Source organism: Notolabrus celidotus, chromosome 19 (genome assembly GCF_009762535.1).
Source record: "Notolabrus celidotus isolate fNotCel1 chromosome 19, fNotCel1.pri, whole genome shotgun sequence".
In the NCBI taxonomy this organism is placed as follows: Eukaryota; Metazoa; Chordata; class Actinopteri; order Labriformes; family Labridae; genus Notolabrus; species Notolabrus celidotus.
The window spans coordinates 5,653,841-5,681,553 of record NC_048290.1 but is presented as its reverse complement, the minus strand read 5'-3'; the positions used below and the strand labels follow the sequence as shown (position 1 = coordinate 5,681,553).

General features: G+C 40.1%; 1 protein-coding gene and 1 long non-coding RNA gene across 2 annotated transcripts in view; one reads left to right on the top strand and one right to left on the bottom strand.

Annotated features, from left to right (window-relative positions):
* Positions 1–27,713, bottom strand: part of arhgef28a (Rho guanine nucleotide exchange factor (GEF) 28a) — a 58,191-nt gene that overhangs the window by 18,978 nt on the left and 11,500 nt on the right. Inside the window, exons 4-29 of the mRNA XM_034708888.1 lie at positions 25,228–25,417; positions 24,489–24,678; positions 23,989–24,058; positions 21,823–21,869; positions 21,618–21,684; positions 16,525–16,640; positions 16,165–16,436; positions 14,954–15,131; positions 14,720–14,831; positions 12,987–13,029; positions 12,065–12,172; positions 11,022–11,145; positions 10,324–10,459; positions 10,187–10,242; positions 10,004–10,064; positions 7,540–7,675; positions 7,329–7,444; positions 5,050–5,190; positions 4,611–4,861; positions 4,393–4,518; positions 2,580–2,697; positions 2,225–2,479; positions 2,053–2,129; positions 1,747–1,925; positions 1,546–1,637; positions 1,268–1,453 (exon numbers count right to left, since the gene is read on the bottom strand). Coding sequence (XP_034564779.1) covers positions 1,268–1,453; positions 1,546–1,637; positions 1,747–1,925; positions 2,053–2,129; positions 2,225–2,479; positions 2,580–2,697; positions 4,393–4,518; positions 4,611–4,861; positions 5,050–5,190; positions 7,329–7,444; positions 7,540–7,675; positions 10,004–10,064; positions 10,187–10,242; positions 10,324–10,459; positions 11,022–11,145; positions 12,065–12,172; positions 12,987–13,029; positions 14,720–14,831; positions 14,954–15,131; positions 16,165–16,436; positions 16,525–16,640; positions 21,618–21,684; positions 21,823–21,869; positions 23,989–24,058; positions 24,489–24,678; positions 25,228–25,417 — 3,447 coding nt within the window. The remainder of the gene's footprint in view (positions 1–1,267; positions 1,454–1,545; positions 1,638–1,746; positions 1,926–2,052; positions 2,130–2,224; positions 2,480–2,579; positions 2,698–4,392; positions 4,519–4,610; positions 4,862–5,049; positions 5,191–7,328; positions 7,445–7,539; positions 7,676–10,003; positions 10,065–10,186; positions 10,243–10,323; positions 10,460–11,021; positions 11,146–12,064; positions 12,173–12,986; positions 13,030–14,719; positions 14,832–14,953; positions 15,132–16,164; positions 16,437–16,524; positions 16,641–21,617; positions 21,685–21,822; positions 21,870–23,988; positions 24,059–24,488; positions 24,679–25,227; positions 25,418–27,713) is intronic.
* Positions 19,529–23,002, top strand: LOC117830676. The gene is made up of 3 exons (XR_004634818.1): positions 19,529–19,637; positions 21,946–22,130; positions 22,892–23,002. It is a non-coding gene; the product is annotated as an uncharacterized LOC117830676 (long non-coding RNA).

Genomic DNA, 27,713 nt, shown 5'->3' with positions numbered 1-27,713 from the left:
TCTGAGTCGAGTCCCTATTATCTGAGTCTGAGTTGAGTCCTTTATTCTTTAATGGGATCCCCATTAGCTTCCACAGTGTGGTTGCTAGTCTTCCTGGAGTCCACACAACAAAACAAAAATAAGAAAAACATAAAATCTGTGCAAATAAATGATGAGTAGGATTAAACTACAAAATAAAAGAAACAAAAACAAAATTGTCAAAAACAAGTGGGACTAAAAATTAATAAGATTAATGAAACATAACAACATCTTTTAGAAATTCATCAGTATTTGTTTAAGTGAATTTTAAAAAGAAAATCTAGTCCTCATTGTTTTTGTTCTGTTTTTTTAATATTTTGGGGCATTTTTTTTTTGCCTTTTATTAATAGGACAGCTCAACAGAGAAAGTAAATGTGGGGGGCAGAGTGTGGCATGCAGCAAATGTCTGAGGGTGGGAGTCAAACCCACAACTGCTGCGACGAGAACTACTACATTCTCTTAAGCTGCTAGGCCAACAGTGCCCCGAGTTCTCATTTTTAATATCATCATAAAAAGACCTGCTTTGAAATATTGACTCTATGAATCTGGACTGACTGTGTGGGACTCTTTTTTTCAGTGCCCTCTGAACAGATGTCTGCTGAAGTTTGGCCAAACTTCTCCTCTTTAGCATGCTGCACCATCTTTCTTACATTTGCTGTAAAATATTTGAAAACGAACCACATGATTCGTTGCACCTCTTAAGGCATCCTAGAACTGTAGCTGAATAAAACGGCATGTGACCACACAGACAGGGGAAGACATGTGCCAGCCCTATAAACTCTTTTATTGTTTTTATGTGGTTTTGTATAATGCACTAATAATATATTCAGTCTTTATCAATAAGAAGTCCTACTCTGCATCCTCTGAGTCATCAGTGCTCGACTTGAGTCTGAGTTCTGGACTTGATTACTTCAACACTGGATATTAGACATACAAAACAATGAGTGATTAGTCTGTAGCTGCTCAAATTGAAGAAAAGTGAGGAAAAAATACAACTTAAACTGTAATTTGAGGTATTTTATCTTGGATCATGGTTGAGGATTCTGTGGATGTAATATCATACACAGAGGATTTAAGAAGATGACTCTTTCTGGTGGGTGAAAATGTACTTATCTAATTTCTCTGCATCAAATTTTGCACAAAACTCAGGGCTTCATATATTTTCTTTTCCCCATACTTGTTCAGTAAAGAGTCAGAAAACTGTACTACATGTGTCTGCTTGTAACCTCAGTGCACAGTACATGCTCACCCTCTTTTAAAGCTGCAGCCAGTAACACAGCAGCCTGGGGCGGCTCCTCCAACTGCGGCTGGACGAGCAGACGCGGCTCGACCAGCGAGGCATCCGTCCTCCCACTCAGAGCAGAGAGCTCGGCGTAGATCTGCAGCTTCTCCTCCAGGCTGGAGCAGATCCGCTGGTCCTGACTCAGCAGACTCTCTGATACACGAGGTCACAGGGGTCCATGATTAAGAATTCTGAACATATAAGGGTTTGAAATACACTGTTATTATTTAGAGGTTTCTTATTACCTTGGAACTTATGGATCTTTAGAATCCGGGCTTCAGCGGCTCTCTTCTCCTCTTCAGACTCGCTTGTGTATTCCTCTTCTTCCTCAGGACAGCTGAGTGGAGAAACTGAAGGTCAGTTTGTTCTTAAATAGGTACAATTTGAATACTTGGTTCTCCCTTAGGTGACACATAAAAACATATAAAACAGGGATGTTAACACACCTCTCCACGGCCTCTCTAATGAGCCTCATCCAGGTGTTCCTCTCCTCTTTGGATGACGTGTGGACCTCGTACATTTCGGGCCCTGCGGCTGACGCGCTGATCAAAAACATGCCTCTCTCTTCGTTCGCCACTTCTCGCACGATTAACTTCTGCAGAGCGATGACCGGAGGCTTCTGATCCTGAGGTGCATTAAAAGAAATGGGGGACATATATATTACATGAAGTGTGATAAAACCCAAAATGAAATGGAACAGAGCAGGTAATGTGGTGCAAGGTTATAACAAAGATGGATGAATGTGAGCGTACCACAGCAGCAAAGGTGAACTTCTGGTCTTTCTCTTGCAGGAAGATGAGAGCATCTGTGAGCAGCAGCGCCAGGACATCTAAGGAAATGAGGCAAAGGAAGCTTGATTGAGTATTTACATCATGAAACTGCACAACAGCATGCATTTACTAGTCAAAAAGCAATGTGTAACACCTTTTAGTCGACCTGTGGCGGTCTTCCACAGTAGCAGGCCCTGGTGCTTCAGCGTCTGTCCCGGCCTCATCATGTCCTGCTTGCGGAAGGTGTGGCCGTTCTTCAGCTTGGCGGCGCTGCGATTCTCCATGCGGCTCCACACTCCCTGTAACCTCTGGTGCCGCTCGTACTCGCTCACGCTCAGGTCCACTGCGGCTATGATTTCTCTGATCTGAGCCAGTGCTTTGGAGATGTCTGCGTGCTCTTCTGTTTCCTCTGAAGGGATCAAGAAGAAGGATTGTTTTTACTTCTGTATTTTCACAGCTGAAATGTTGAGGTGGATCATGTGGCCAGCAGAGGGTGGTAGAGGACAGACCTTGAGTATACTGAAGGATCCTCTCCAGCAACACTGGGTACTTTGTGATCCTTTGGGTTACCAGCAGGATGCATTCTGGGATCTCCCTCCGTTTGACCAAAGAGTTGAAGCCTTGTTGCTTGAAAAAGAAACACAAACAGTTAAGGCCCCATTGTACAAAACACATTTTCAACATACCTTGGACTCTCAATGACTAACAGGTTAACACGTTTTAAATTTCAGTAGAACAAAACATAAGCTGGCAGTGGTGAAACCTGCTGCAACAACATTAATTTGACCCTTTAGGCAACTGTTCCAAATCAAAGTGCATCCATTAAGAGTTCACGTATCTTCCTCTTACAGGCTTTGACTGTCATATGTAATGTGACAACATTATTAAAAAGGACAGCTTATGAAACAGACCTTGTTGTAAATGATAGGACTTCTTCTCAAACACAAACATCCCATGTTTTCCAAGATTTCTGTGACCAAAAAAGTCACATGTCTGAAAAGGAGTTGCTTACCTACTACTGTCTTGATGATTTGGTGTGAATGTATAGCTGTAACCAGTCGAGGCAATGGCAGACTACCAACTCCCATGTTTGGAGTATAATGCATTTTGTTGTACTTGGTTCATTTGTGTAATTACTTGTATAAGTGCTACCAAACTCCACCTGGTTAAGGCAAAGGTAGATCAGTAACTCCCATGTTTGAAGTAAATGTCTTCTTTTTGAAATTGAAGCTTTATATGGTTGATTAAAAGTACTAACATAAATGGACCAAATGGTTGAGCCAAAGGTGGATCAGTAACTCCCATGTTTGAAGTAAAAACATATGTTTTTTGTAATTGGAGCTTTATAGCTTTGATTACAAATACAAACAAGTATTAACCAACAGGTTGAGGAAAAGGTAGACCAACAACTCCCATGTTTACAATAAAAGCTCTGTTGTTGTAACTGGAGTTTGGTAGCCTCGAACACAAACAATGACACAAACTAACCAACTGGTTAAGGCAAAGGTAGACTACCAACTCTCATGTTTGAAATAAAATGCTTTTTTGTTGTACTTGGTTTATTTGTGCAATTACTTGTAATAAATTCTACCAAACTCCACATGGTTGGGGAAATGGTAGATAAGCAACTCCCATGTGTCAAGAAAAAATACGTTTTTTGTAATTGTAGCTTTATAGCTTTGATTACAAATACAAACAAGTATTAACCAACAGGTTGAGGAAAAGGTCAACCAACAACTCCCCATGTTTATAATAAAAGCTCTGTTGTTGTAATTGGAGTTGGTAGCCTCAAACACAAACACTAACACAAATGAACCAAAGGGTTGAGGTCAAGGTAGACTACCAACTTCCATGTTTAAAGTTAACACCTCTTTTCCTGTAATTGGAGTTTGGTAGAATTGATAACAAATACCACAACCCACTGAGGCAAAGCTAGACCAGCAACTCCTGTGTTTAAAGTGAAGCCTGTTCTTTTCATATATGGAGTTTTGTAGCATTGAAGTGATCACTTTAACTGTCTGTGGGTGAAAAGAAGGGCTTTAACTTTGGATGACGGTCTGTTTCTGAAGCAGTCCTTTCTGTTATGGTGACGTACAGATATCATAACAATCTATGCCTATTTAAAACATGCACGTTTACAGGATGTACTTGGATTTGGTCTGTCTGTCTGCAGAGGTCATGTTGCAGCCATTATAGCCTGATTCTTGGCTGTTGGCTGAAACAATTTCTGGGGCAATCATTGAACTTTCTGGACCTGTTAGTCATTATGAGTCCAAAATGATAATAAAAAGAAGCCTATGTTTAAATGCATATTTAAGGTACCTTAATAAAGATTTGAAATCTCTTGTTGTGCTGCTGGAGCTCTTTGAAAAAGCTGACCGCCTCATTGTGACGACTGCAGAAATCTCCATACACCTGCTTCATTTTCTCACTGTTCTCATCTGAAAACTGCAGAAACAAATACACAATCAGAGATTTGCACCCTCTTAACTTAACCCACGTTTAATCTATGAGATGGTAGTCTTCAAGGACCAGCTGACCTGTTGGAGCAGGACGTCTCCTATGCTCTCTATGAGGTAGTTCCTGTCTCCCTGAGGCTGGGCCGAGCTGTGTCGCAGCTCCTTCATGGCGGCAAAAAGGGCGTGATGAAAGAGAAGCAGCTGGTCCAGACAGGGGAAGACCCGCTCCACCGCTTCTGTATCCAGCTGAACCTCCTCCTTCATACCTCGCCTGAAAACCTCGGCCATGATGTGGAGAGTCTGCAGGTGGTGGAGCTCGGTCTGCATCAGCTCTGTGTCAGAATGTCAACATTTAATGTGTCACATAAAAAACATGACTTGAATCATCCCAGAGAGCTCCATATGTTACTCAATCACTGCAATTTATGACAACGACAGCAGCTTTAAACATGAAATACAGTCGCAGGGGGAAAATGACACATCCCAGAGGTTTTCTTTCTCAACTCTGACATCTGCTCACCATAGATTACATCCTGCCTCTTGACAGCTCGTTTGTCGTGCCTCTTGCAGAACTTGTGCTCCACTGTCAGACTCCACGACTCGGCCTCATAATCCGCGGCATCAGCTGACATGTCGCTATGGATATATGCATCAACACAGTCTGCAGATAAAAGAGAACAGACGTTTGAGTCATAACTTTCACCCATCTAAATCTTTCTCTGGAACTGATGATACGAAGAGATTAGTCTAAATTAGTCCCAGCACTGGTAATAAAAGCTTCTCTCATGATGCACATTTGGAAAAAATTAACGATTGTGTTTGCCTTTTTGTGAGTTATTTAAGGAGATGAGAAAATCACTTTTTGGTCCCTGTTTTGGGATGAAAAAAATGCATTAGAAAACAATCTTCCATCCCACAGGCTATGTGACATTTTAATATTCTTTGTAAACCACCTAATACACTTTTTTTACATTTTTTTTTTTTTTTTTTTATTCTGAATTACTTTATTTTAATGTATTTTTTTCTACTTTTTCTCTCTCTTTTTACTTCATTGAATCTATCCAATCCAATCCAATCCATTTTATTTATATAGCACATTTTAAAAACAACAAGGTTCCCAAAGTGCTGCACAACAAATACAAACAGTAGAAATAAATAATAGTAAAATTTAAAATACAGTACATTAAAAGACAAACAGAGACCAACATAAACTCTCATGCTGTATTAAAAGCCAGGGAGTAAAAATTGAGTTTTAAGACGTGAATCTAGTCAAATTCCTTAGTAATACAGCTCCTTATTCAATTCTACTTTACTCCTTATTTTGGGGATTTTTTAATTTTTTATTTGATTTATTTGATTAGGACAACACACAGTAATCCTGAATTTCCCTTCAGGGATTAATAAAGTACATTCTATTCTATTCTATTCTATTCTATTCTAATCAAAATTTCAACGATACGCCTCAATATAAAATGTAAATATGTCAGATTTAGCCAACTGTCATTTGTAGTCCTAAGGCAGGTGCATACAAAAAACAACAACATTTACAATTATAGGATGTCACAAGACAGTTTGCACAAGTCCAGGACACTACACAAGAAGACTTACAAACAATTAAGCAGAATTAAGCTGTGCACTGTATTTCTACACCGTGTTCCAAATTATTATACAAGTTGCATTTCTGTGAATATTTTAAAAACTATGTAAACAGTCGTTTTTAAATTTGTTAGGAAGTCAGATAGGGAATATATTTCTTCAACTGTGTGGTTAAAATTATCCTTTTCGGCTGTATTTTTAAATAAATGCAGAATCTGCAAAAATGAGTGTGCCAAATTATTACACAAGTTGGTGATAAGAGCATAGAACTTGTGAAAATTAAAAACTAGGCACCATTTTTAATGTTTTATTGATTGAAAATAATAATATTTACTACAAATGTATTCAAACTTCAACAAAAACAACAGTTTTCTTTAGATTTGTATACAAAATAAAACTGCTAAAGTCTTTGAAACATTTCACATTTAAAGTGTTTCCCAAATGTCCGATATAGCCTCCTTTTCTTTCAGTGAGGGTCAGAGGTCACTGGTAAACAGATTTAGTGAGGTTTCTGACGACTTCTCTGCAGACACTGTGAGCTGCACCTTGTATGGCTTTCCAAAGATGCTCTTTTGGGCTGTATTTCTGCCATTACTGTAAATTATCTCCTTTATTACTGACCACAATACGCTAAATTAAACACTTTCATTTTGTAACCCTCTACAAATGCATGAACGAAGTAGGAAGTAGGAAACATAATTTCTCCAAATTGTTTGCCAATTTAGTTTGACTGAGAAAATGTCATCACTATAAAGCTTAAAACACCACAGATGCTCTTCCAATCATTGTACACATTAGTAAGCCTTACTTGCATTTGATGATCAGAGGGATCAAAGTGTTCATAACACTGCTCAGCAGGATTGAGACTCCACTCTGCTACAAGTGACAGTCTGTTTTATTGAGTTCTAAAGTCTATTTAAAATAGTAATCTTCTTTCAGTGCAGCCGCTCTGTTCTTCTACCTTTGTTATTTCCTGTTGTATATCTGACCGGACCTAGAAGGACTGTGATGCATGCTCAGCAGCTCTTTGGCATTCGTCCCTCTTTTCTTTTCTTCGCTTTCCATTACTGAACAATTTTCTGAGCCTCGTAAACTCAGTGACCTTTTCTTCAGGATGGAAATTCAATTTAAAAAACAGAGACCAACATCCTTCACTATAAGTACTTTTCAAACTGTTAAAACTGATATTAATTCATCTGATACCTTCTCCTATGGATGAGTCAGTGGACGTGGAGGACGCTGGAGTGGGCAGAAGCTCCTCTGATCGACTGATCACCCTCGAGATGTCGGACTCTGTGTCTGGGCTCTCACTTAGCCGGCTGTGCACAGAGAAGGAAAGTGTTATTAAACCCAAACACTGACCAGCATTCACATATTTTAATGTGCAGTGAATAAAGTTTGAGGACTTTATGACCTGTCGCTGTTGGGGAAACTCCCAGAGAAAGTGCTTGGCTGGGTTGAAGTGTCCTTCCTCTCCTTTGGGGTCATGACAGGTACAGAGGCTGAGACAGGGATCACAGGCTGGGGAGGACTGTCTCTCACTGTGAAATCTGTGGGGACAGAAATGGTCATAAAGCTACAAGCACACTGATTAGGTCCTCACATGTTTTTTGCAAATCATGGTGTGCTTTCACACGACACCAAACCTGAGTGAGCTTTGATTTTTTCACTGTTGAGGAAAGTGCTTTAAAAAGTGCAGTGTCACTTTCTGCTTTCTCTAACACTCAATAAACTTTATATTACTTGTTATAAAGTTTAAACCACATCATGTTATTCCACTTAAAGCAAACTATTTAGTCACCTAGACCACAGGTTCCCAAACTAGAGTTATGGCAGGGTCGGCACAGCAAGGCTAAATGGAAGCGATGACTCTGCTAGCAAAGCATGGCTAATTCAGTGACAGGAGTTCCAGGTAAACATGAGGCTGAACATAAATCAACACAAAGCATCACAACTACTCAAACAGAGGCAAGAAATTATGACCAGTCATATCTCACCCTCGGCTTCACCTCAATAAAAAGTGGACAGTCAACACATAAAGGATGTGGACTTTGCACATTGCTGAATCATTTCTGCTTCCTTGGAAAAGGAGGCGTGCTGTTGTTGTTTTTAAGCTGTCATACTTTTTGAAATTGCAATTCAGTATTTTTTTGCAGAGAATTTTTCAAATGTGATTATGCATAAAAAATATGGTTAAGGGTCAGGTGGGTCCTGACTCCCTCCTTCTAATAGTCAGCAACCAATTGTCACCCTTGCTGATAATGGGGGTGTTATATTCGGCATTTGGACGATTATCTATATCAGCAATACATTTTAATTATTGCCAATTAAATGTATTGATTTAAAAGTGCACTACTAGGTCTGTTTTCACTCATCACCCTGTCTCACCTGAAGTCCCGCCAACAACTACTGGTACTTTTACTCAAGTAAAAATCAGAGCACTTGTATGACTCGTTAATACATACATGTACTGGAAAAGATGTACAGTTCTCAGAGATGAAAACTCAACTTGATTGGTATTATTGGTATTATATGTCTTCATCTATAGTAAATATTAGTGAATTAGCTTTTTAATGACAAGTCCACATTCTGAATCATGACAGAAATATATAAAAAAAACTAAATTTAAGATATAATGTTGGCCTTTTTGCCTTTTATTGTATAGGACAGCTGAAGAGAGACAGGCAATGTAGGGAGTAGAGAGTGCGGGAAGACATGCAGGAGATGGTCGACCAGCCGGGAATCGAGCCGGCGACCCCTGCAACAAGGACTGTAGCCTCTGTATGTGGGGCGCTTAGACCGCTAGGCCACCAGCGCCCTAATATTAAATTTTTTTCCCAAATATAGGTCATCTGTCTCATGTACTTCTCATAATTGATATCAATATCAGTGCAAAAAAAACTAATATGCATCGAGCCTTAGTCAGCACAATGACCACAAGTGAATATTGGTATGTAGATGTGTGCAGGATTGAACTACTGTCAAACCTGTCAAATCTAGGGTAGACTGAACACGGTATATAAAAGTTAAAACAACTTCTAGTTTTATAGCGAAACATCCAAATTTGCTCAGCCAAAACTCACATTTTTAACAACTTTTTACCACTAAATCTAGAAGAAGATCAAATATGATGTTGGCTGGATGAAGAAGTTGGAAGGAGTTCACGTATGACTCATTCAAAAGGCAATAGAATGCCAAAATTGCATAATAAACTCACAACGGTTGACCTCCTGTTGGATTAAAGGTATGGCTCCAAGAGGCTTTTTTGTAGGTTGTGAAGTGATGCATGTTACTACCAAATTTTGTACACCTATGTGAAATGTACTGGTGGGGCTGTCTGTCTAAAAGTTGTGGACACCGTATGGCATATTTAGCCACATCCTTTCTCAACACAAATTAGAAGAGGTGATAATTTGAATAATTGATGAAGTAATAATAATAATGATTTCTATTTGTAGAGTACTTTTAAAAATAGAAGTTACAAAGTGCTTTACATGGGCAGCAAAATGAAACAGGCAGTTCATAAAATCACAAGTCAAGGTAAAGAAATAAAACAGAATTTAAAAGACATAAAATTCCCCTAAAAGAACTCTAAGAGATTTAAAAGAGCTCACTGACTCAGCAGACCTGATCTAAAGTACAAAGATATGTGATATTTTGGGGCATCTTAGTCGCTCACAGATGAAACTTTTTGAGAATAGAAAGAGGAAAATAAAATATCCCTTCATCTAATAGAGTCCTTGCATTGTTTTCCCTGCACAGGCTCTGGTTAACGGTCATTTGGCCCTTAGCCACTTTCAAACGTTACAAACAAGAAACCAAACAGCAAAGAGAGCTAGACAACAACATTGTTGGCGACCCTTGTGTTTAAAACTCACTCTGTGGGAGAGATGCTGTCCTGTTCTTCACCATGGTAACCGCATACTTGTCCTGAAGTTTCTAAGTAATACAAATGAGAGAGGCTGGTTTTAGTGTATAAACAATAGACACAAGGACAGGCTCGAGCGGAGATGAGCACTTCAAACCTTTTTTTTATTCCAGCAGTGAAAGATGAAACTCACCTTCAAACACGGGGGGAGAGAGTCCTTACAGCTTTTATGAACAATAGCAGTGCAACCTGGAGGAGAGGTATATGTGAACGGTTAGGTGAGGGGGATTCTTTGAAAAAGGAAATCCTGAAATCACACGTCTCACTTACTGGAGCAATGCAGCATGTCCTTTCCTGATGCTGGTTTGTCACACACCAAGCACACGGTGGGGCCTAAACAGGCTCCTGTGCTGAACCGATGTCCATTCGGCTGTCTGTCCTTTGCCTCTCTGTCCTTCCCCTTCCCCTTGGAAAACCAGGACAGAGACATAGGAGTGAACAACGAGGCCATGCAGACTGAGAATAAAACCGCTACAAAGTGGGAGCAGAGCAGGCCTTAATTCAAATTCCCATTGATCAGAGTCAGTGTCGCCTATCTGCAGTGCTCCTGACTGTAAGCGGATATATGAGGCAGGAATCCCCGCCTTTATCTAAACCGTAAGAAAGTCCACAGACGAGGAAGTGGAGCGCAGCATAAACAACAGATGCAGGTCGGGCAGGGCTTCCAGTGTCCGTGCTGACTCAACTATGGGGGGATTAATCATTAAAAGGAAAGAGGCTGGACACCATGTTTGGTCTGTCACTCTGGCCTTGAGCTTTTCCCAGAAATGTTTCCTGGTTTTGGTCTCCCAGAGAGCAGAAAGCCACACTCACAGATTCCAAACCTGAGTCAAAACCTTTGACCTTTTACAGAAACCTTCTTTTGTTGACTGCTTCTCTAATTGTTTGCCATGTTTGTTCAGTCGTTTCTTGTGTTTTCCTCTCAGGGCTTTCACTTTAACAGCAGAGGTGTGGACTGGAGTGTTTACCTTGGTCTTGTTGCGTGTGCTGGACATCCTGCTCTTGAGAAAACTGAACGTGCGAATCACTTTGTACTTCTCAGACTCCACCTTAGTCGGGATGGTGTACTTATCCAACTCCTCCTCTTCAATTCTGCAGGATAGAAACAATAGTGTTAGAGCCTTTTGTCCCTTCTTGTTACTTTGACATTAAACTGTTGGGTTGCAGACGTGTTAGTTTTTTGAGTCATGCCATCCCGACTTTTCTACAGGAAAACAAACATGTATGACGGGTGCAGGAAGACATTCCACATAATTTTTTTTACAGTACAGAAGCATAAAGGTGATTCAGGACTTCAGTTATGGTTAGTTCAAACTGTAACTTCCTCCAAAACAAATAAACAGCTCAGTGAGAAGAAGATTTTTCATTAATCATTGCACTGTGTGGAGATTTAGTTAAACAGCTGCAAAGGAAAGCAACTGGATTTGTTAGACAGACATGTGCACTCATTCTCTGCACCTCTGCACTGTGACAGAAACAACAGTAGTTATATTAGAGGGTAATACATGCAGAACAACAAGGACAGACATGTGCGTATTGTTAAAACAGGCATACATTCTGGTGTGCTTCTAGGAGTGGAGAGGAAAGGACAGGAAGGTGGAAGTAAAAGAGAGGAAATGAAGGAGAAAAAAAGAGAAAGGAAGTGAAGCAAAGGGGAAAAAAGACAAGGAAAGGGTAGGGAACAGGGCAAGGAGAGGAGGAGAAGGAATAAGGGGGAGAAGGGAGTGGTAAGGGAGACGCCAAGGAGGGAGATTACACATGAGAAGATTAGGCAAGAACAAGAGAGGATGGAGGAGACATGATGAGGAGAGAGGGGAAAAAAGAAGAGGGGGAACATGTAGAGAAAGAAGGTTAGGAAAAGACAATGAAAGGTAGGGGAAAGAGAGATGTAGATAAGATTTAAAGGAGACATAAGGCTAGGTTTTTTGTTGCGGATGTGCTTTTGTTAGAGTTAGTTTGTTATAAGTGGGCGGTTCTGGATGCCAGAGCAGGACTCTGACCCTCCACATACTCTTTGAGAAACTCTGACAGGGTGAGATGTTGGAGCGACTCTGCCAGCTCCATGCCGCCCTCATCATCATCATCGGCTGACTGAGCTCGCTTACGGAACCTAATGTCCCTGAAAAGAATAACGCACGCACACACACACGGACACACACAACCACTTTCAGTACTGATGAGGCGCCACAACGGTCAATGAGAAAGATGCTAACCTGAATGGTTCTTTATTTTGTTTTCCACAATATAGTGAGACAGACTGAGAAGTTGTGCTGTGATGACTTTAATCCCTATGTATGCCTCACATCTTCCACTAGGGGGAGCTACTGAATTGTGCCCATTATATTGATGCAGTTTTACATGAATTGGCAGAAGAAACCTAAAGGATCCTGCATCAGCTGATGTGGCTGAGTGGAAACAGAAAAAGAAAGCATGTTGAAAGCAAGAGTTGAAGCAGAACTGAAGCTTTTTCTCCTTCAGTTCTGGGTTAATCTCCCAAATCATAACCTGTAATTTGCATGTGTGCATTTTGATATTGTATTACAAAAGCAGGACTGATAGTAAGTCAGGGTTGTAGTGATATTTGTTCATCACTCCCTCCATTAAAAACACCAAACATGGAACCAGCTCTGCTTCACAGGAACAAAAGACAGCAGCACATTTCACTGAGTCCTCAGTGTGAAAACACAAACCTACTAACCAACTAATGTTGCTCCTGAAACAAAGGCTATTGTCATTTATACTCATTGTATTTTATCAAATGCAAAATACAATTTGCCACCAGCCAACCAAGGAAATAACGATTCCGGTCGACCACTAATTTAATCTGAGAACAAAAGCCTAAATTAATGTATGACAGAGAAAAACTTCAAATCTACAGACAAGAAAAGACACCTGAAGGATTAATACTAATTTAAAATATGGAGCATAAATACCTTTTTTCATGAGACTGCTCTGACACCATGGTGGTTCTTTGCTCTGTGAACACAAACAATGAGGAGATGTTAAGAAGAGACTTCTAAATCTTTTGCATCTGGCAGGAAAATTTAAAGAAGCATGAAAAATGCTCAAAAATCAAAAGATGATCTACATTAAGAAAAAGTCAGCCAGAAGCACAAATCACATTAAATTATAAAGGCAGACAAAGCAGGAATGTTTAACTGTTAACTTTGTTTTTTTTCACAGTGAAAATTAAATATCCCATCCCATTTCTTATAATACAACATGTTGAAAAGTTTGCCAGGGTGCATTTCAATGCCAGAGCAGCATTCACCATTTGATCAAGCTCTGTATAGAAGAGCCTGCAGATTCATAAAGGTGATGTTTATTGTACTTAAACGAGACACAATAATATATAAAAGCTTCAACACAGGCAAATAAAAAAAAAACAGACCCCTTTAGAGAAAAACAGGCAGCAAATTGACATCAATGCATTGTGATTTCTCCTTCCACTCCCAGTAACATTCAGGTCACAATAAAGCCAGGAAGCCACACACACAGACATGCATGCAAACACACAAAACTGATCACAGTGTCATGATTCCTCTGTTAAATCCCATCTCCCTCACCAACACAGATACAGACACTGACACTGAAAGCGGCGTGCAGGGCCGTGCTGGGCCTGAGCGCAGAGCGGCGGCTGCAGGTGTCCAGTACTTACTACCAGGGTGGAGCAGAGACAGAGATTTAGACAGAGAGAGGGCCTGAAGGAGAGATCTGCTGTGGCTGACACTGTGGAGAACGGCATCTACGGGGCACAGTGGACAGAGGGGTGCTCACACATGGACTACAAACTAAAATCACTGACTAAAGCAGCGACATAGACACACTGTGAGAATTAAAGATATGCTTCTTGTTTTATATTTAACATTTACTTGATTTGTGTACAATATTTTGAATTGTTTACTGCATTTCTTTCTTCAAGTGGGAGTTATTTCCTGTGTGTTTATTTCTTCAGTACTGTATTTGCTCTGATTTGATCGATGCATCTATCTACATTAAAAAACAAATCTAAAATCTGTCTGTATTTGAAGAAAATTGTTTAACATTTTGGATTTGTCATGTTTTTTGGGGGGGTGTTTTTCCTCAGACCTCCTAGCCAGCCTTAGCCCCAGGAAGTGACTGCTACCCGCCAAATTAAAAGTGTGGATATAAGTCCCCATAAGACCAAAAATTTTTCTTATCACACCTTATCTAAGAAAAATATGAGGGGTAAATTAATGAGCATTCGTAGGGGTTGCATAGGTTGAATTTGATAACTTTTGGAGAGGGCCAGTTAGGCTGTCTCCCTCCTGCTTTAGTCTTTATTCTAAGCTTAGCTAACTGTCTTTTAGATTTGGCTTTACAGTGAGCAGACAGACAAAAAAAGTGGCTTTATTTTCTCATCTCACTTTTAGTAAGACAACTTTTCAATGTTTACAATTTTGTTTTTAAGACAGCAGCTAGCACTTGAAGCCAAAAAATGTATAGGTAATTGGCTGAAGTTCATATTAGCACTGCAGCTACCTAAAGTACTATACTGTACTTAAATGAACAGAAAGTATAAATGAACTTGTGAGACTTCCCCATTAGTGACACACCAAGCAGAGTTAGTCAATGGAAGCATTAGTTTTCTGTTAGACTACATTTCTAACTCCATGAGGAGTTAAAATGTCCCAGTGATACTGACCAGGGCTTATATCTGTAGTGTGGTTTTCCCGGGTGAAGCGAGCAGGACGCAAACTGATCTTTGGGGAAGAGTAGGAATATGAACGCAGTCGAATCCCCAGGTCACCAATATCCTGAGAAAGAACAAGAAGAAATCAAGAACACACAAAAAAAGGCTCCAGCGACAGTTCTCATGATGGAAGGAGAAGTGAAAGTACTTGACAAAAAGTGTGAGAGCCTGAGATTGTACTCCTACTTTTGAGGGGGTTTCACATGCTGAGGAGGCAGATTGAGTGCGAGTGCAAGTGAGGTCAGGGGAGGGATGACAGGTTTCCTTTTTGTCTTCGCTTTTTTCAACATCTGACGAGAGCGGCGAAAGGGGAGACTTTGGCTCGGGGCTGTCCTCTTCGCTGTCCAGCTCCAGAGCCACGAGACTGGAAGTAGATGAAACAAATGATTAGTTAAAAGACAGAAACACACAAAAACTCACTACTCTCTTATTAGGGAAATAGAGAGGAGTAATGGGTAATCCTGGAGTATCTACAATGTTGCATCTGTTTTGTTACATATTACTGTGGAGAAAGCTAAATGGGAACAGCATTTGAATCTACAACCAGGGTCTGGTTCTGCTCAAGGTTTCTGCCTGTTAAAGGAAGTTTGTCCTTGCCGCTGTAACTTGCTAAATGCTGCAAAGTGCTCTGCTCATGGTGGATTAAGATGAGATCAGACTGAGTCCTGTCTGTAAGATGGGACTGGATCTTATCCTGTCTTGATGTTGGGTCTTTGTTAATAATAGAGCAAAGAGTACAGTCTAAACCTGCTCTGTTTGGAGAGAGTCTTCAACGTCTAAATAAAGATTGATTGATTGAATATTAGTGGAAATAATTTCTTCATCGCTTTTGTATTTGTATTGAAAAACTATTAAAATCCTTATTGTTCACATGACATATGTTGTACTTGATCATGACGCTATATCTGACTCAATTGTAGCCGCTGTGGCTAAGTGTTTGATCCTGAGCTCCCGCAGTCTACCTGTCTCAGTGTCCTCTGGCACCTCAAGATACACCTGACGTGTGAGTGTGATTAATTCAACAGGCAGTTTGGCACTTTACTGTTGTTGTTCTCTGTCTCTATCCATCTCTCCTACTGCATCTTTCTCTATCCCACTTCCAAATCCCAACATAGTTGCATGTGTGTCTGGTCCTGCTGGAGGTTTCTGCCTGTTAAAGGAAGTTTGTCTTGCCACTGAAACTTGATAAATGCTGCAAAGTGCTCTGCTCATGGTGGATTATAATTGGATTAGTTTGAATCTTATTTTGTCTTGATGTTGGGTCTTTGTAAATAATATTAAAACAGTACAATCTAGGTCTGCTCTTAATTAATATAACATAGAGTACGGTCTAGACCTGGACCAAAATATCTAGAAATAGAACACAGGCTTGAAATACTGTGATTTTTTTGAAGTACCTAAGGTCACAGGTGTCCATGGGAGGACTTTCTCTCTGATTGGTTGTTTCAGAGAAGGTGGGACGGTTAAGCCTAGCAAGGGCGTGGTCCGCAGGGGAGAGGGCGAGGGAGTAAGGTGAAGATGGAGGGTGGAAGTCCTCTGAAAGCGGTGGAGGGGTGTCAGGTGCAGGATGTAGATCTTCTGAATCCACTATGTCCCATAAACTACCATCAGTCCCGGTGCTGTTGCTCGTCACTCCACTGACACTGAACTTTGTGTCTTCATCCACAACCTGGGAAAAAGAAAGCAATACATCTAAAAAAAAGAGAACAAATCAATGAAATGATGTTTGAAGGGTTTGAAATGAAGTTATAACAGACCTGCGTCTGCTGTGTGACGGTCTGATCACTGCTGTCGATCATGGAGAGCAGAGGGTCTGAAGCCTGCAGACTGAGCTGGCTCTGGACTGCACTGGACAGCGTTGGATGTCCATTTACTGTGACAGAAATACAGTACAACCTCAGGTTAGCTTCAGAACAGTTTATAATAACTCAAACAGATTCCTCCTTTGTTTCCTTTCCCTTTTCCAAGTTAAGATTAACTACGACTTTTACAGATGTCTTCTAGGAATTTGTTTTTATCCCACTGAATGATTAACTGTCACAGAACATGGAGAGAAGCCACTTTTACCATTATTCATCCAAATATCAGCCAGATGTGTGGTTAAAAACAGAGAGCTGCTCTTAGAGTAGCGTGACATAACCTGATACCTTAACCAAACAACAGATTTCTCTAATGCTACACGACATAAAGACAAACAAAACCTCCTTTCAAAACGACTTCAAGTCTTGATAAGCCTTCATTCTGGTAAAGGATGATCATCATTCATTGATTTGTTCACTACAAATGTCATGGGCTTAGAGGAGAGAAAGGAAGATGTGATGAGACGCTGCATAGCTGCTCCCTGTTTGACCTTTGAAGGTTTGTTTTCATACAAACCTTCATGTATCAGCCTCACCCGCAGCAGGCTTTGTCTATTTTCTGAGAATAAATGGTTGATTTACTCTTTATCAAGTCTCCTTTAGAATAATTCAATACTCCCTGTCCTGTTGTTATTCAGGGAAAGTATAGAGATAATAATTTAAATATATGTGCAAAGTTTTAACTTTTAAACTCACATTGTTGTCACTAAAAAGTCCTCTTTCAGAAACTTCCTGACCCCAGCCTCTAAGCTAACACTGCGCTCTAGAAACAGGACGTATAGCTTTATTATCAAGTCAAAGTGTTTAAGTACCAAGTATTTTTGCATTTAACCAAAGAGTTGAAATAAAAAAGAGACTTCTGACAGCCTAAACTTGACCTTTTTTGAAAGTACTTATCAATGTTAGCATCCTAACATGCTTAACTTCACTGTTAACATCCCTGTTAAATAACTAGCATTTTAGCATGCTAATATAGCATGATTGAAGACTCCTTGTCTTGTTGCTTTCTGGGTAAACTGTAGTGTTGTAGTCAAGACCACATTAACCGAGACCAAGACATGTCCGAGACCAGAGTGCACCCAGACCAAGACATTTAGGGATCGAGACCAAGTCAAGACCAAGGCAGGGGCAGGGCAAGACCGAGACCATATATATCAATGAAAAATCATTGTGAGAGTTAACAAAATAAAAAAACTTCTGTTTATTTTATTTAAGTTTGCTTTGAATACTATTGACAGCAACAAACAAGGTTTGGTTTTGTCTTTGTTGCCTTTCTTTTGACTCCTTATGTTTTGTTTTTTCTCTTATCACAGTAATGACAGGGACTCGACTGGTCTTGATATAAAATACGGAGTCCACCAAGTCCGAGACCGAGACAAGACCAAGTAAAAATGCTTTCGATTCCGAGACGAGACCGAGACCTGAAATAAGTGGTCTTGAGTACTTCAACACTAGTAAACTGACTACTATGCACTGATGTGAAATGAAAGAAAGGTTCATCTTGGTTATATGAATGTACATTATCCTTGTATTAGCAAATTGACAAACAAGCAACATTCAAATGTTATAGTTAGCTTGGGGTTTAGCAAATTCTAGATCTTACACTGTTGTGTTATGAATCTCTTAAGAATGCATCATAGATAACAACATTTATAATTTAAAATTTAAAGTTATTTCAGTAACTATAGCTTTCAAATGGAGTTGAAAAACACACAACATATTTAAACTCATTGTTGCAGTTCTGTCAACCATAATGCATAGCTTTTCTCTTCCTCTTTTGGTAACACTGTTTGTCTCTAGTTTGCTATATCATTTCACCAACTTGGGGAAAAAATTCCACTTTAAGTTCACTAAACTACAAGGACAAACTAGCCTAAAGAAAAATGTAAGCAACTCCAAAATGTACTTCAGTTCAGCGCCTGAGTAAAGTAAATGTTTTCAATACATGTACAGTTATAGAACCGCTGCTGGCATGATTGCATATTTACAAGAGTGGTGGAAAATTACCTCTCCTGATGAAAAGCCATTTTCATAGCTCTCTGTGCACTTTCCACACACACACACTTTGATGTCTGGCCCAGCCATGCCTGCGCTAATGTAAGGGAAATCCTGGGCATCACAGAGGCATTTCCTCTCGGCTGCTCTCACACAGAGAAGACACGAGCATGGCGCTTGAACACACAAGGCAAACCTCAAATATCCTATCTATTATACTTGTTTAGTCCATATGTGTTTTCTGTCTCTTTATTTTATCTGTGAGTGTGTGGAGCTTACACACAATACAAAAGTCTCTGCTGGTTTAAATTTAAGGGACAGAGACAGACATGCAGCAGGGACAATCCTAGCTCAGCACAGAGGCCTTGAGGCACTGTTATCGCAGGGAAATTATGAAAAAACAAACAAAACACATCTACTTAAAGGAAAAACACAGAGCTGAATGCCCCTCTCTTAACTAATCTTATCAATACAGACAACCTATAACACACACGCAGTTAACAGTTTCAAGTTTACAGGCTCAATTCAGCAGTCTCTCCAGGATTTACAACAAACTCTTCAATATTCTGCCACAACACACAGGAAATTAGCATTCACAGTAACCACAGCAACACCTGAAGCACTTTAGCATCCTCCCTTTAAAGTTTTTTTTACAAGCCAGGAAGTGTTTGTGCAAGCTGAGCTTGTACAAACTTAATTGAAACGCGTGTGGTTTAAGAGAACTGGAGGTTAATGCATGTGGCTCACCTAAAATGTCAGCTTTTGTAAACCTATGACATTTGAGCTTGTTAACATTCCCCCTCCTCTCAATTCAAGCACAGAGCTCCACTGTCCCGTCTAGGGGAGCTGGGGGAGGGGACAGGAGGGGACGGAGAGGGGATGGCAGAGCAGGGTGACAGGCCAGGAGAAGAGGGGGGAGGCATCTATCAGCTCAGGCAGAGTTTTTTTGAGTGGGACCAGTCTGACCCCATTCCTGTCTTTGTCCCGGTGACAGGGCAGATTCCTGGACGCTCAGAGTGAGTCGCTGTGGGTGGAATAGAGCTCTGACACCATTTTTCCTTCCTGATAACGACTCTGATACCCAGACCTGCTGGCCCAGACCGTGACTATAAAAACAATGTCCAAATAATTCTATTTTTAACAGCTGGATACTGCTATCTCTCAATTCATGATATGATAGCTAATATTGCCATGTACAGCCTAGCTAATTACAAAGAAGGAATCCAATTTGTAATACAAGCTATGCTAACATTCATAGCAGCTAGATTTGTGACATTTCAAATAATATTATGTCCACCAAGTCGATGATTCTTGATATGAAACATCTTTTTTCAGCATGTTTTTGTGTATTAATTAAGTAACTTAAATTAGGAAACAAATTAATCTTTAAAAGATGTTACGGCAAAACACTCGCAAGCAATTTGCTAGCTTTGGCTAACCTCGCAATTTTAGCTAGCTCAGAATGTTCTTTGCTAATGTCATGTGATATCAGTCAGAGAATCACAGCTTTAAAATGTGAAACGGCAAAACACAAAACACTGAAATTTGGCTAGCTTAGCAATTGTTACACCCCTAGCTAGCAGTACTATGTTGTGTGTCCTCATGTGAATAGTTTAAGCTATGTAGCTGACACTAGCAACTGACACTAGCAACTGACACTATTGTTTTATTAGGCTTTTAGCCTTACTTAGAACAGTGGTTCCCACACTTTTCAGCCCAAGACCCCCAAAATAAAGGTGCCAAAGACTCACGACCCCCACTGTCCCTCAAAGTGGTTTAATGTGGCTTCATTTAGCTGGTCTGCAGAAAACTAGCCTACCTATATGAGCATGTGTCTGTGTTTCCTGTGCTGCTATGAATTAACCTACTGCTACTGATGCTTTTGATAATTAACTGTTCACTAACACTACATTTATGAGTCATCTGGCAACAAAGAAAGGCAGAAAACTTCTATTTTCAAGGTTTTATTCCAAGGTAAGCTACTATTTTTGGCGATATTTTTTACTATAATGGGTAAAATGTACTATTTTTAAAAGAACATTCTGTAAGACATCTCACAACCCCCCATTTGTGTCTCACGACCCCCCATTTGTGTCTCACGACCCCCCAGGGGGTCCCGACCTACACTTTGGGAACCCCTGGCTTAGAACACTAAAAGAATCTTGATCTAACAACAAGCTAATGCAACATTAGCTCCAGCTTGTCTCGCATTGAAGAAGCCATGATATTTAACCCAGAAAACAGTTTGAATAGTCATATTTAATGACGGACATTACATTTTAAAAAATTGTCTTAAAATGCAACATCTCGCTGGCCACCCCCTGCCGATGACGGTGCCCCAGTTGGGCTGCCCCAGTCCAAAAAGTCTGTACACGCCCCTGATACCAGATAACATATTCAGGCTGTGTTGGAGGCACAGAATAATGGAACAGCAGCAACATGCAGTCTATCCAACAGACACCAAGAGGATAACATTCATTCAGTCAAACAAAACAGCTCAGACAGCAATGAATTTGAAAAGCAGTTAGTGTATTGATTTCCTCTGACGTGATCCAAAACAGAGCCCTGCATACACAAGAGAAAGCCTATCCAACCAGCTTATTATCTATGTTCCCACACCCTGCTGCTCAGTACAGCCACAAATATGTTGCAGTGTTTCTTTAATGAAATACCCATCCTTTATTTTCGAAGCCACATGGAGCTTCTTGCTAATGCCTGAACAAAATAAAAAACGATGCCCAAAAAGTTGATGCATGACATGTGAAAACCCTCTTCCTCCTCCTTCCAGGAAGAGTTGGTGGCACGACATCAGGTCCTCTGAGTCTGACTCTACTATCAAGCAATGAAAGCCAGATGCCTTAACAGTACTGCCAAACCATTAGAATAAAAGCAGTGCTTTACTCAGGGAAATTTGTTTTGTATTGTTCTTGAGCAAGTAAATCCTTGAGGTGCATAAATAGATTGATGATAACGAATTCGAAGAATAGGAAACCCACCTGATGATGACAGGCAGTCTTCTTCTTCATCATCATCCAAAGATAGAACAAGCTGCTGGTCAAAAACCTTCAACAACAACATCAAAAAGACATTAATTAAACTTGTTTACTTTAAATGCAAATGTATACACACGAAGAGAGAAATCCATAAGCCTTAACAGCACAAAACACCAAGGCTAACTTATAGATCTGAATGTATACTCACGTTGTCCACCACTGCAGGTGCTTCTACTTGGAGCTCCTTGCTTATGCCTGTGCAAAATAAAAATATTTAACCAGAAGTTGATGCATGACACACTCACACTTGTCTCCTCCTCCGCCTCCTAAGGACATTCAGGTCCTCTGGATGTGACTCTACTATCCAGGAATGGAAAAACTGGCAAAGGAGATGTTGTGCTCGTGCAAAGCAGCATGTCCAGAGGAAGAGCACATACTCCCTACTGTGCTGTTGTTATTTCAAGAGGATTAATGGGCGGCTGCAGAAGTCGGGACAGGGTTAAGGTCAATACTGAGGTACACTTCCTGCTTCCCTTTATGAGTCGATACAGCAGTCTGCCATCTCTATGGTTACCGCAAACAGTAGCCACAGGTTAAGAGAGAGAGCTACCAAATGTTTGTGCGTAATGAAGAGAGACAAATAAAGGAGGTGGTGGCGAGGATCTCTCTGTGTGTGTGGTTGCATGCCAGCCTGAGCTTGTCACCGCAGGAGAGAAAAAAAAAAACAATCCAACCCTGAAGTTTTCTCTGTCCTCTCTGAGGAAGAACAAACGCACATGTGTAAGGAGGAGTGTGCCTTTTATGGATGTTGGAAGTGTTTCCTTAGTCTCCTTGGGTTGTACGTGATGGATGTCTGAGGTTAGAAATGTTTGCTCAAGTAGATCAGCATGGTTCGATTTCCAGAGATTTTCAGTACGGTCACGTTGCCTCAGACAGACGGCAAATAAGAGCTGTTTATGCAGGCAGAGGCGACTGTGATGACAAAAGCAAGCCTGTAACTAATCATTACTTTTGTCAAGATCCCCAGATTACTTATGTCACTGAGTAATAGGGAAAATTGAAGTTCTAGACAAAAAGAAAAATCAAACGGCTGAACTCAAATAGCCCCAAACTCAAAATATATTCAATAAGATTCAAACAATACCAAGAACACAAACACTGAGAAGCTGCTCTCTAACTTGAATAAAAGATGACTTGAGTTCAAAATGTGAATGCCCATGTGTGTACACGTGTGTGTTTGTATGCCTCTGTTTGTGACGTTTGTTTTGTTTTTGCAGCTCCTGTTTCACAGCCAGCACATCCATGTGAGAGCTACCGTGTGGTGCTGAGAACACAAGAAAAGCACGTGTCTGCAGTGAGCTCATTCATGTCTCATGTATGAGTGTCACAGATAAACAGAGTATCAATTACAACTGGTTTCCAGTAGATAATTACAGCTTTAAACGTGGAGTGTGTAGTAATAATAAGCAGCATTTGGCAGAACAGAGTTGGTAAAAATAGAATATGATATTTATAAATATGGTTAAATTAGGGTTTAATCACTTAGAAATATATAGAAATGTTTGTTCTTAACTTAGAATAAGCCTTTTGTTTCTACATAGGAGTGAGGCCACTTTACAGAGGCTGACATTTTTCTTATTTAAATTATTTCATGAAATTAATTTTATTTTTTATTATTTAAAATGTTACTTTCCATATCCCCTATTTTTGTCTTTTGTTGTGAAGCACTTTGGGCCATGTGCTTTTTTGTATGAAAGCTGCTATATATGTAAACAAAGTTGAGTTGCATGAGATGAGATGTTAACATGGGACTTAATGGGGATCCCCAGCCTTTTGAGCCACCCTCAAGTGGACACTCAAGGAACTGCAGTTTTCTGCACGTCTACAATGGCTTCATTTTTAAACACTTGAGGTTGCTGCTTGGCTGCAGACAGTGCTGAGAGTGTAGTGAAGTATGAAGCAGTAGCGCTTCCATCTTTAAACCAACCCCACTAGAGTTTTCTGAATGTATGTTTGTGTAAAAAAATACTTTTCAGGGCGGGAATATTAGCCCAATGGTTAAATTGCACGCCCATTAGGTGGGCAGCCAGTTTGAGTCCAGTCTGTGGCTCCTTTCTCGCATGTCTTCCCCCCACTCTCTCTCCATTTCCTACGCTATCCACTGTCCTCTCCTCTGATAAAGGCCCCTAAAATGTGACTTTAAAAAAAGGCTTTTCAGCACATTTCATGCCGCTACAAAATTATCTGTGGCAGGCTTTATGCCCATGTTGGCTTATAAGTTCACAAATATATCTGTCAAGCTCTAACAAGTTGTGAATTTTAACACGTACTTCATAGTTAATATATTTAACTGAAATGTTCTAAGTAACCTTACCATTATCATTTAGAAGAAACTCCTCTTTGCTCTTTTTATCTTCCTTGCTGTCAGCTTTCAGCTCCTTGATCTGAAACAAAACACATCCTTTGTTTTAACAGACACACAGTACATTATAGAGAAGATGACATAATGAAAAGGGTCTTAGAGATTAAAGTCCTGATATTATTCAATTATCTGGTCAAATTGACGTAATTATCATCTACTATCAGTAAATACTGGCCTGTCTGTCCTTTTCATTTTACATCCTCATTCTCTCGGATTTACAAGCTTCAATAGATGCTCTGTGTTGTTGACTGTTGCTTGCTAAACTCTTATCAATCTGATTGTAAGTTAAAGAGTGTGAGAGTCAAGGACTCACTGTTTGCACAAGCCTGAACAAAACCTGTGCAAACTGTCTTATCTTGACAGCAAGGACAGTTTATCAAGAGGATGAATATGAACCACGTCTGTATATGTGATAATATAGGATAAAAAAATGAAGACGGTTTTCCTCTCACCAGCTTGAGGATGCAGGGATCTCTTTGTCTCTCTCTGAGGATCATGATGGCGTCCTGAGGGCAGCTGCCGGGTATCTGTCGTGTAGTCAGGGTCAGCGAGTTCGTCCAGGGACAGAACCTTAGCATGCAGGAGCTGTCGGACCAAACACGCCACACACCTGGAACGGGGCCGACTGCAGGACCTGGAGGACTGACAGGAACAAAGAGAAGAGCAAAAGCACCAAAAGTTAGAAACATGTTTTACATATGGGACATTTATTGAGAACAGATAGGAGACTGCTTCATAAGCCAGCCTTGACAGAAACCCTAATTCGTCACCATGTGCTCTTTGTCTGCTTTATATCCAAGTTTTCAGTCTCTTTTTGTACGACACAATAAGTCCTGGTTAAAATGTTCTGGAAGACCTACTAAATCATTAAACACTCTTTAGGTGTTTTGTTGGGACTCATGCACATTTCACCTTTTATCAAGAAGTGAGCTGATGATTAAGTCTGAATAGGGACTAGCATGGTCTTAGATCATGTGTTGTTTCTTGCAGCTTGTTAATATTATTAGAAAGTGATAGCTTGACCTTCACTTTGGATTGAAAACAGATTTCAGAGAGTGTTTAAATTCCTTATAGAGCAGAAGAATTTCCTTTTAAAAGGTTCCTGGAACTAATAAAAAACACGTCTGTGTAAGAAACTAAATCAAAAACATATTTGAAGGCTTGATTTGAACAGTTAAATCATAGCCTTACGTTGCCAGCACCCTGAACAAGTCATGCTGACCGTCCTTCTGAGCCAGCTGGAGGGGCGTGTCTCCGTCCTGATTGGGTAAGGTCAGTAACCTTTGACCTCTTGGCTGGTGACTTAAGAATCGGGCGAGGTGGACCAAACCCAGACGCACTGCAAGGTGGAGGAGGGTTTCTTGGGGTTGGAGATCATAAGCTAGAAAAAGACAGAGAGAAACAATGACGAGTGAGTGTTATGGAGGCAATGATATGCATCTTATTGTCACTTTTCCAGACACATCTTAAAATAAATAACTGTACGGGGAAGTACCTTCCTTTTAGTGAATTTCAGGTTAAAAAATTACCTTTAAACATCATCTTTGTGTGTATAAAAATGTTGCGATGTTGCAAGTTCATACCAAAGACTAATCAGCCAATGGTACTGGCCAATATGGGCCAATCAATTGCAGAATTATTGTACATTATAATATATGTACATTCAGTATTCATCTTTGCCACAGTTCCTTAAAGCACACATGAGGAACTTTTACTGTTTGTTGATTTTGGCGCCCCCTGTGGACAAAGGCTTGCCTCTTCTTTTTTTACTTATTTTATCCTGTCCATGTGTAAGAACAGGTTTTATAACAAATAATTGAACTATAATTAAGAAATCTTAGCCATGGAAAGTGTTAAAAAAAAAGGCTATGTCATTAGCGTGCAGTCGATTAACCTAGGGCCCTATGATTTCAGCGTTCACGGAATCGCCAAATTGGCCAATAAAAAAGGAATCTACTGTTAAACTGTTGGAAATTGACATAATGTGACTGAAATGATGTCATCATGAGGAACGTTTGTCTGAGGAAATGTGTCCTGGGACCGCTCATTCGTGGCACCACCCATGCATCTCCTCACAAACACTCACCAGCCCCCTCCCGAAATAAACAACATGACAAAGCGGCGAAGTCTGCCCAAAAAAATAAGAAACTAATCTCTTACTCCAAAATTACAGAGCTGAACAGTTCCCAAATGACTTCTATGTGTCAGGTGACATGCTGTTTTGCAATTTCTGCCAACATACTGTTGACTGGAAACGTAAAAAATACATGTGATGACCACTTGTCGTCCAAAAGCCATGTGAAAAACAGAGAAAAACACTGTGCTGCTAATGCTAGCCAGGCCAACCTGCACTTACTTTTTGCATTTCATTAACGGAAATTGCATTCACAGAAACAAAAAGCACACACTATATGGTGGTAAAATAAGTGTAAAGGGTAAAAGACAGAATCCTAAAAAATTTAAATGGAAAAAAAGAGAATTTGGAAAAAAATAAGACGGATTTCATAGGGCCCCGTGCCAGCAGTTTGAGATTTGCAAGTAACTATAAAGAAATAATAAGCCTTGATACTGATGGACCTGTTTGTTTGTTTGTTTGTTTGTTTGTTTGTTTGTTTGTTTGTTTGTTTGTTTGCTGGATCATAAAGGGGCATCAACACTAAGTTCAGTCTGTTTTGTAACCAGCTAAAAACTCCTTACAGTAGCTTTAAAATGGTGAACTAATCTATATAAGGGATACCAACAATGTAGTTTCATATATGTGTTTATTGAATGACTAAACTGCACTATTCTAAACTGTGCAATACAGGTTATGTGCAATGCATGATGTTTGTGGTTTTTATTAGCACATGCTTCTCTGTTTACATGTGGATTGTTGATCTTAATTATAACTACCAAGGAGGCAGCTGATTGAGTTCAGCACTTGAGTCCAGAGAGGGGACGATGTAATGTATCCTGCCTCATTGTATCACATTGCATCACATCACAACACATCATATCATATTGAATCATATCATATCATAGTCTTATCCCCAGGTAAACCTTTCCTTCAACCTTAAAAACTCATCTCTATACATTCTCTCTATACTCTGTCCAGATGTACAGAACAGCTGTTGCATAGGAAGGAATGTAAAACAACAGCAAAATGTGGAGATGAAAGCCTGCAGGGCTCTGGGTTATACAAGGTCTGCAGTATATCAATAGTATTGCTACCTAGAAAAACTGGACGCCAACACCTGCTTCAAACAGTTGCTGCCTGTTGCCCGGTTGTGCACCGGAGCATGAAGGCGTATAAACAATAGATATAATGGCATACACACAATACCCATTCACTGTGGCTCTGCGTGATGTTTTAACATCAAATTTCTGGGATAATATGACACAGCACAAGGGTGGCACAGTTTTGCTGATCACAGCTCAGCACAAAGCTTCCATATAAATTATTGTTGTTTCGTAAACACAGGATAAAACACTGTTTTTGGAGAGCATCAGAGGTACTTTCTCTTTTGGGCTGCCCCTGAGCTGAAAGCTGCCACAGCTCAATCTTTTCCAACCCAGAAACAATGTGCAGAAGAATTTAATATTTCCTCTTTTCCTTCCAACTTGTTCCCGGAGCCCTGACATGAACTGAGATGCCCCCCTCACCTCCACAATGGCGCTGCTAATTGTGACCCAGTTTC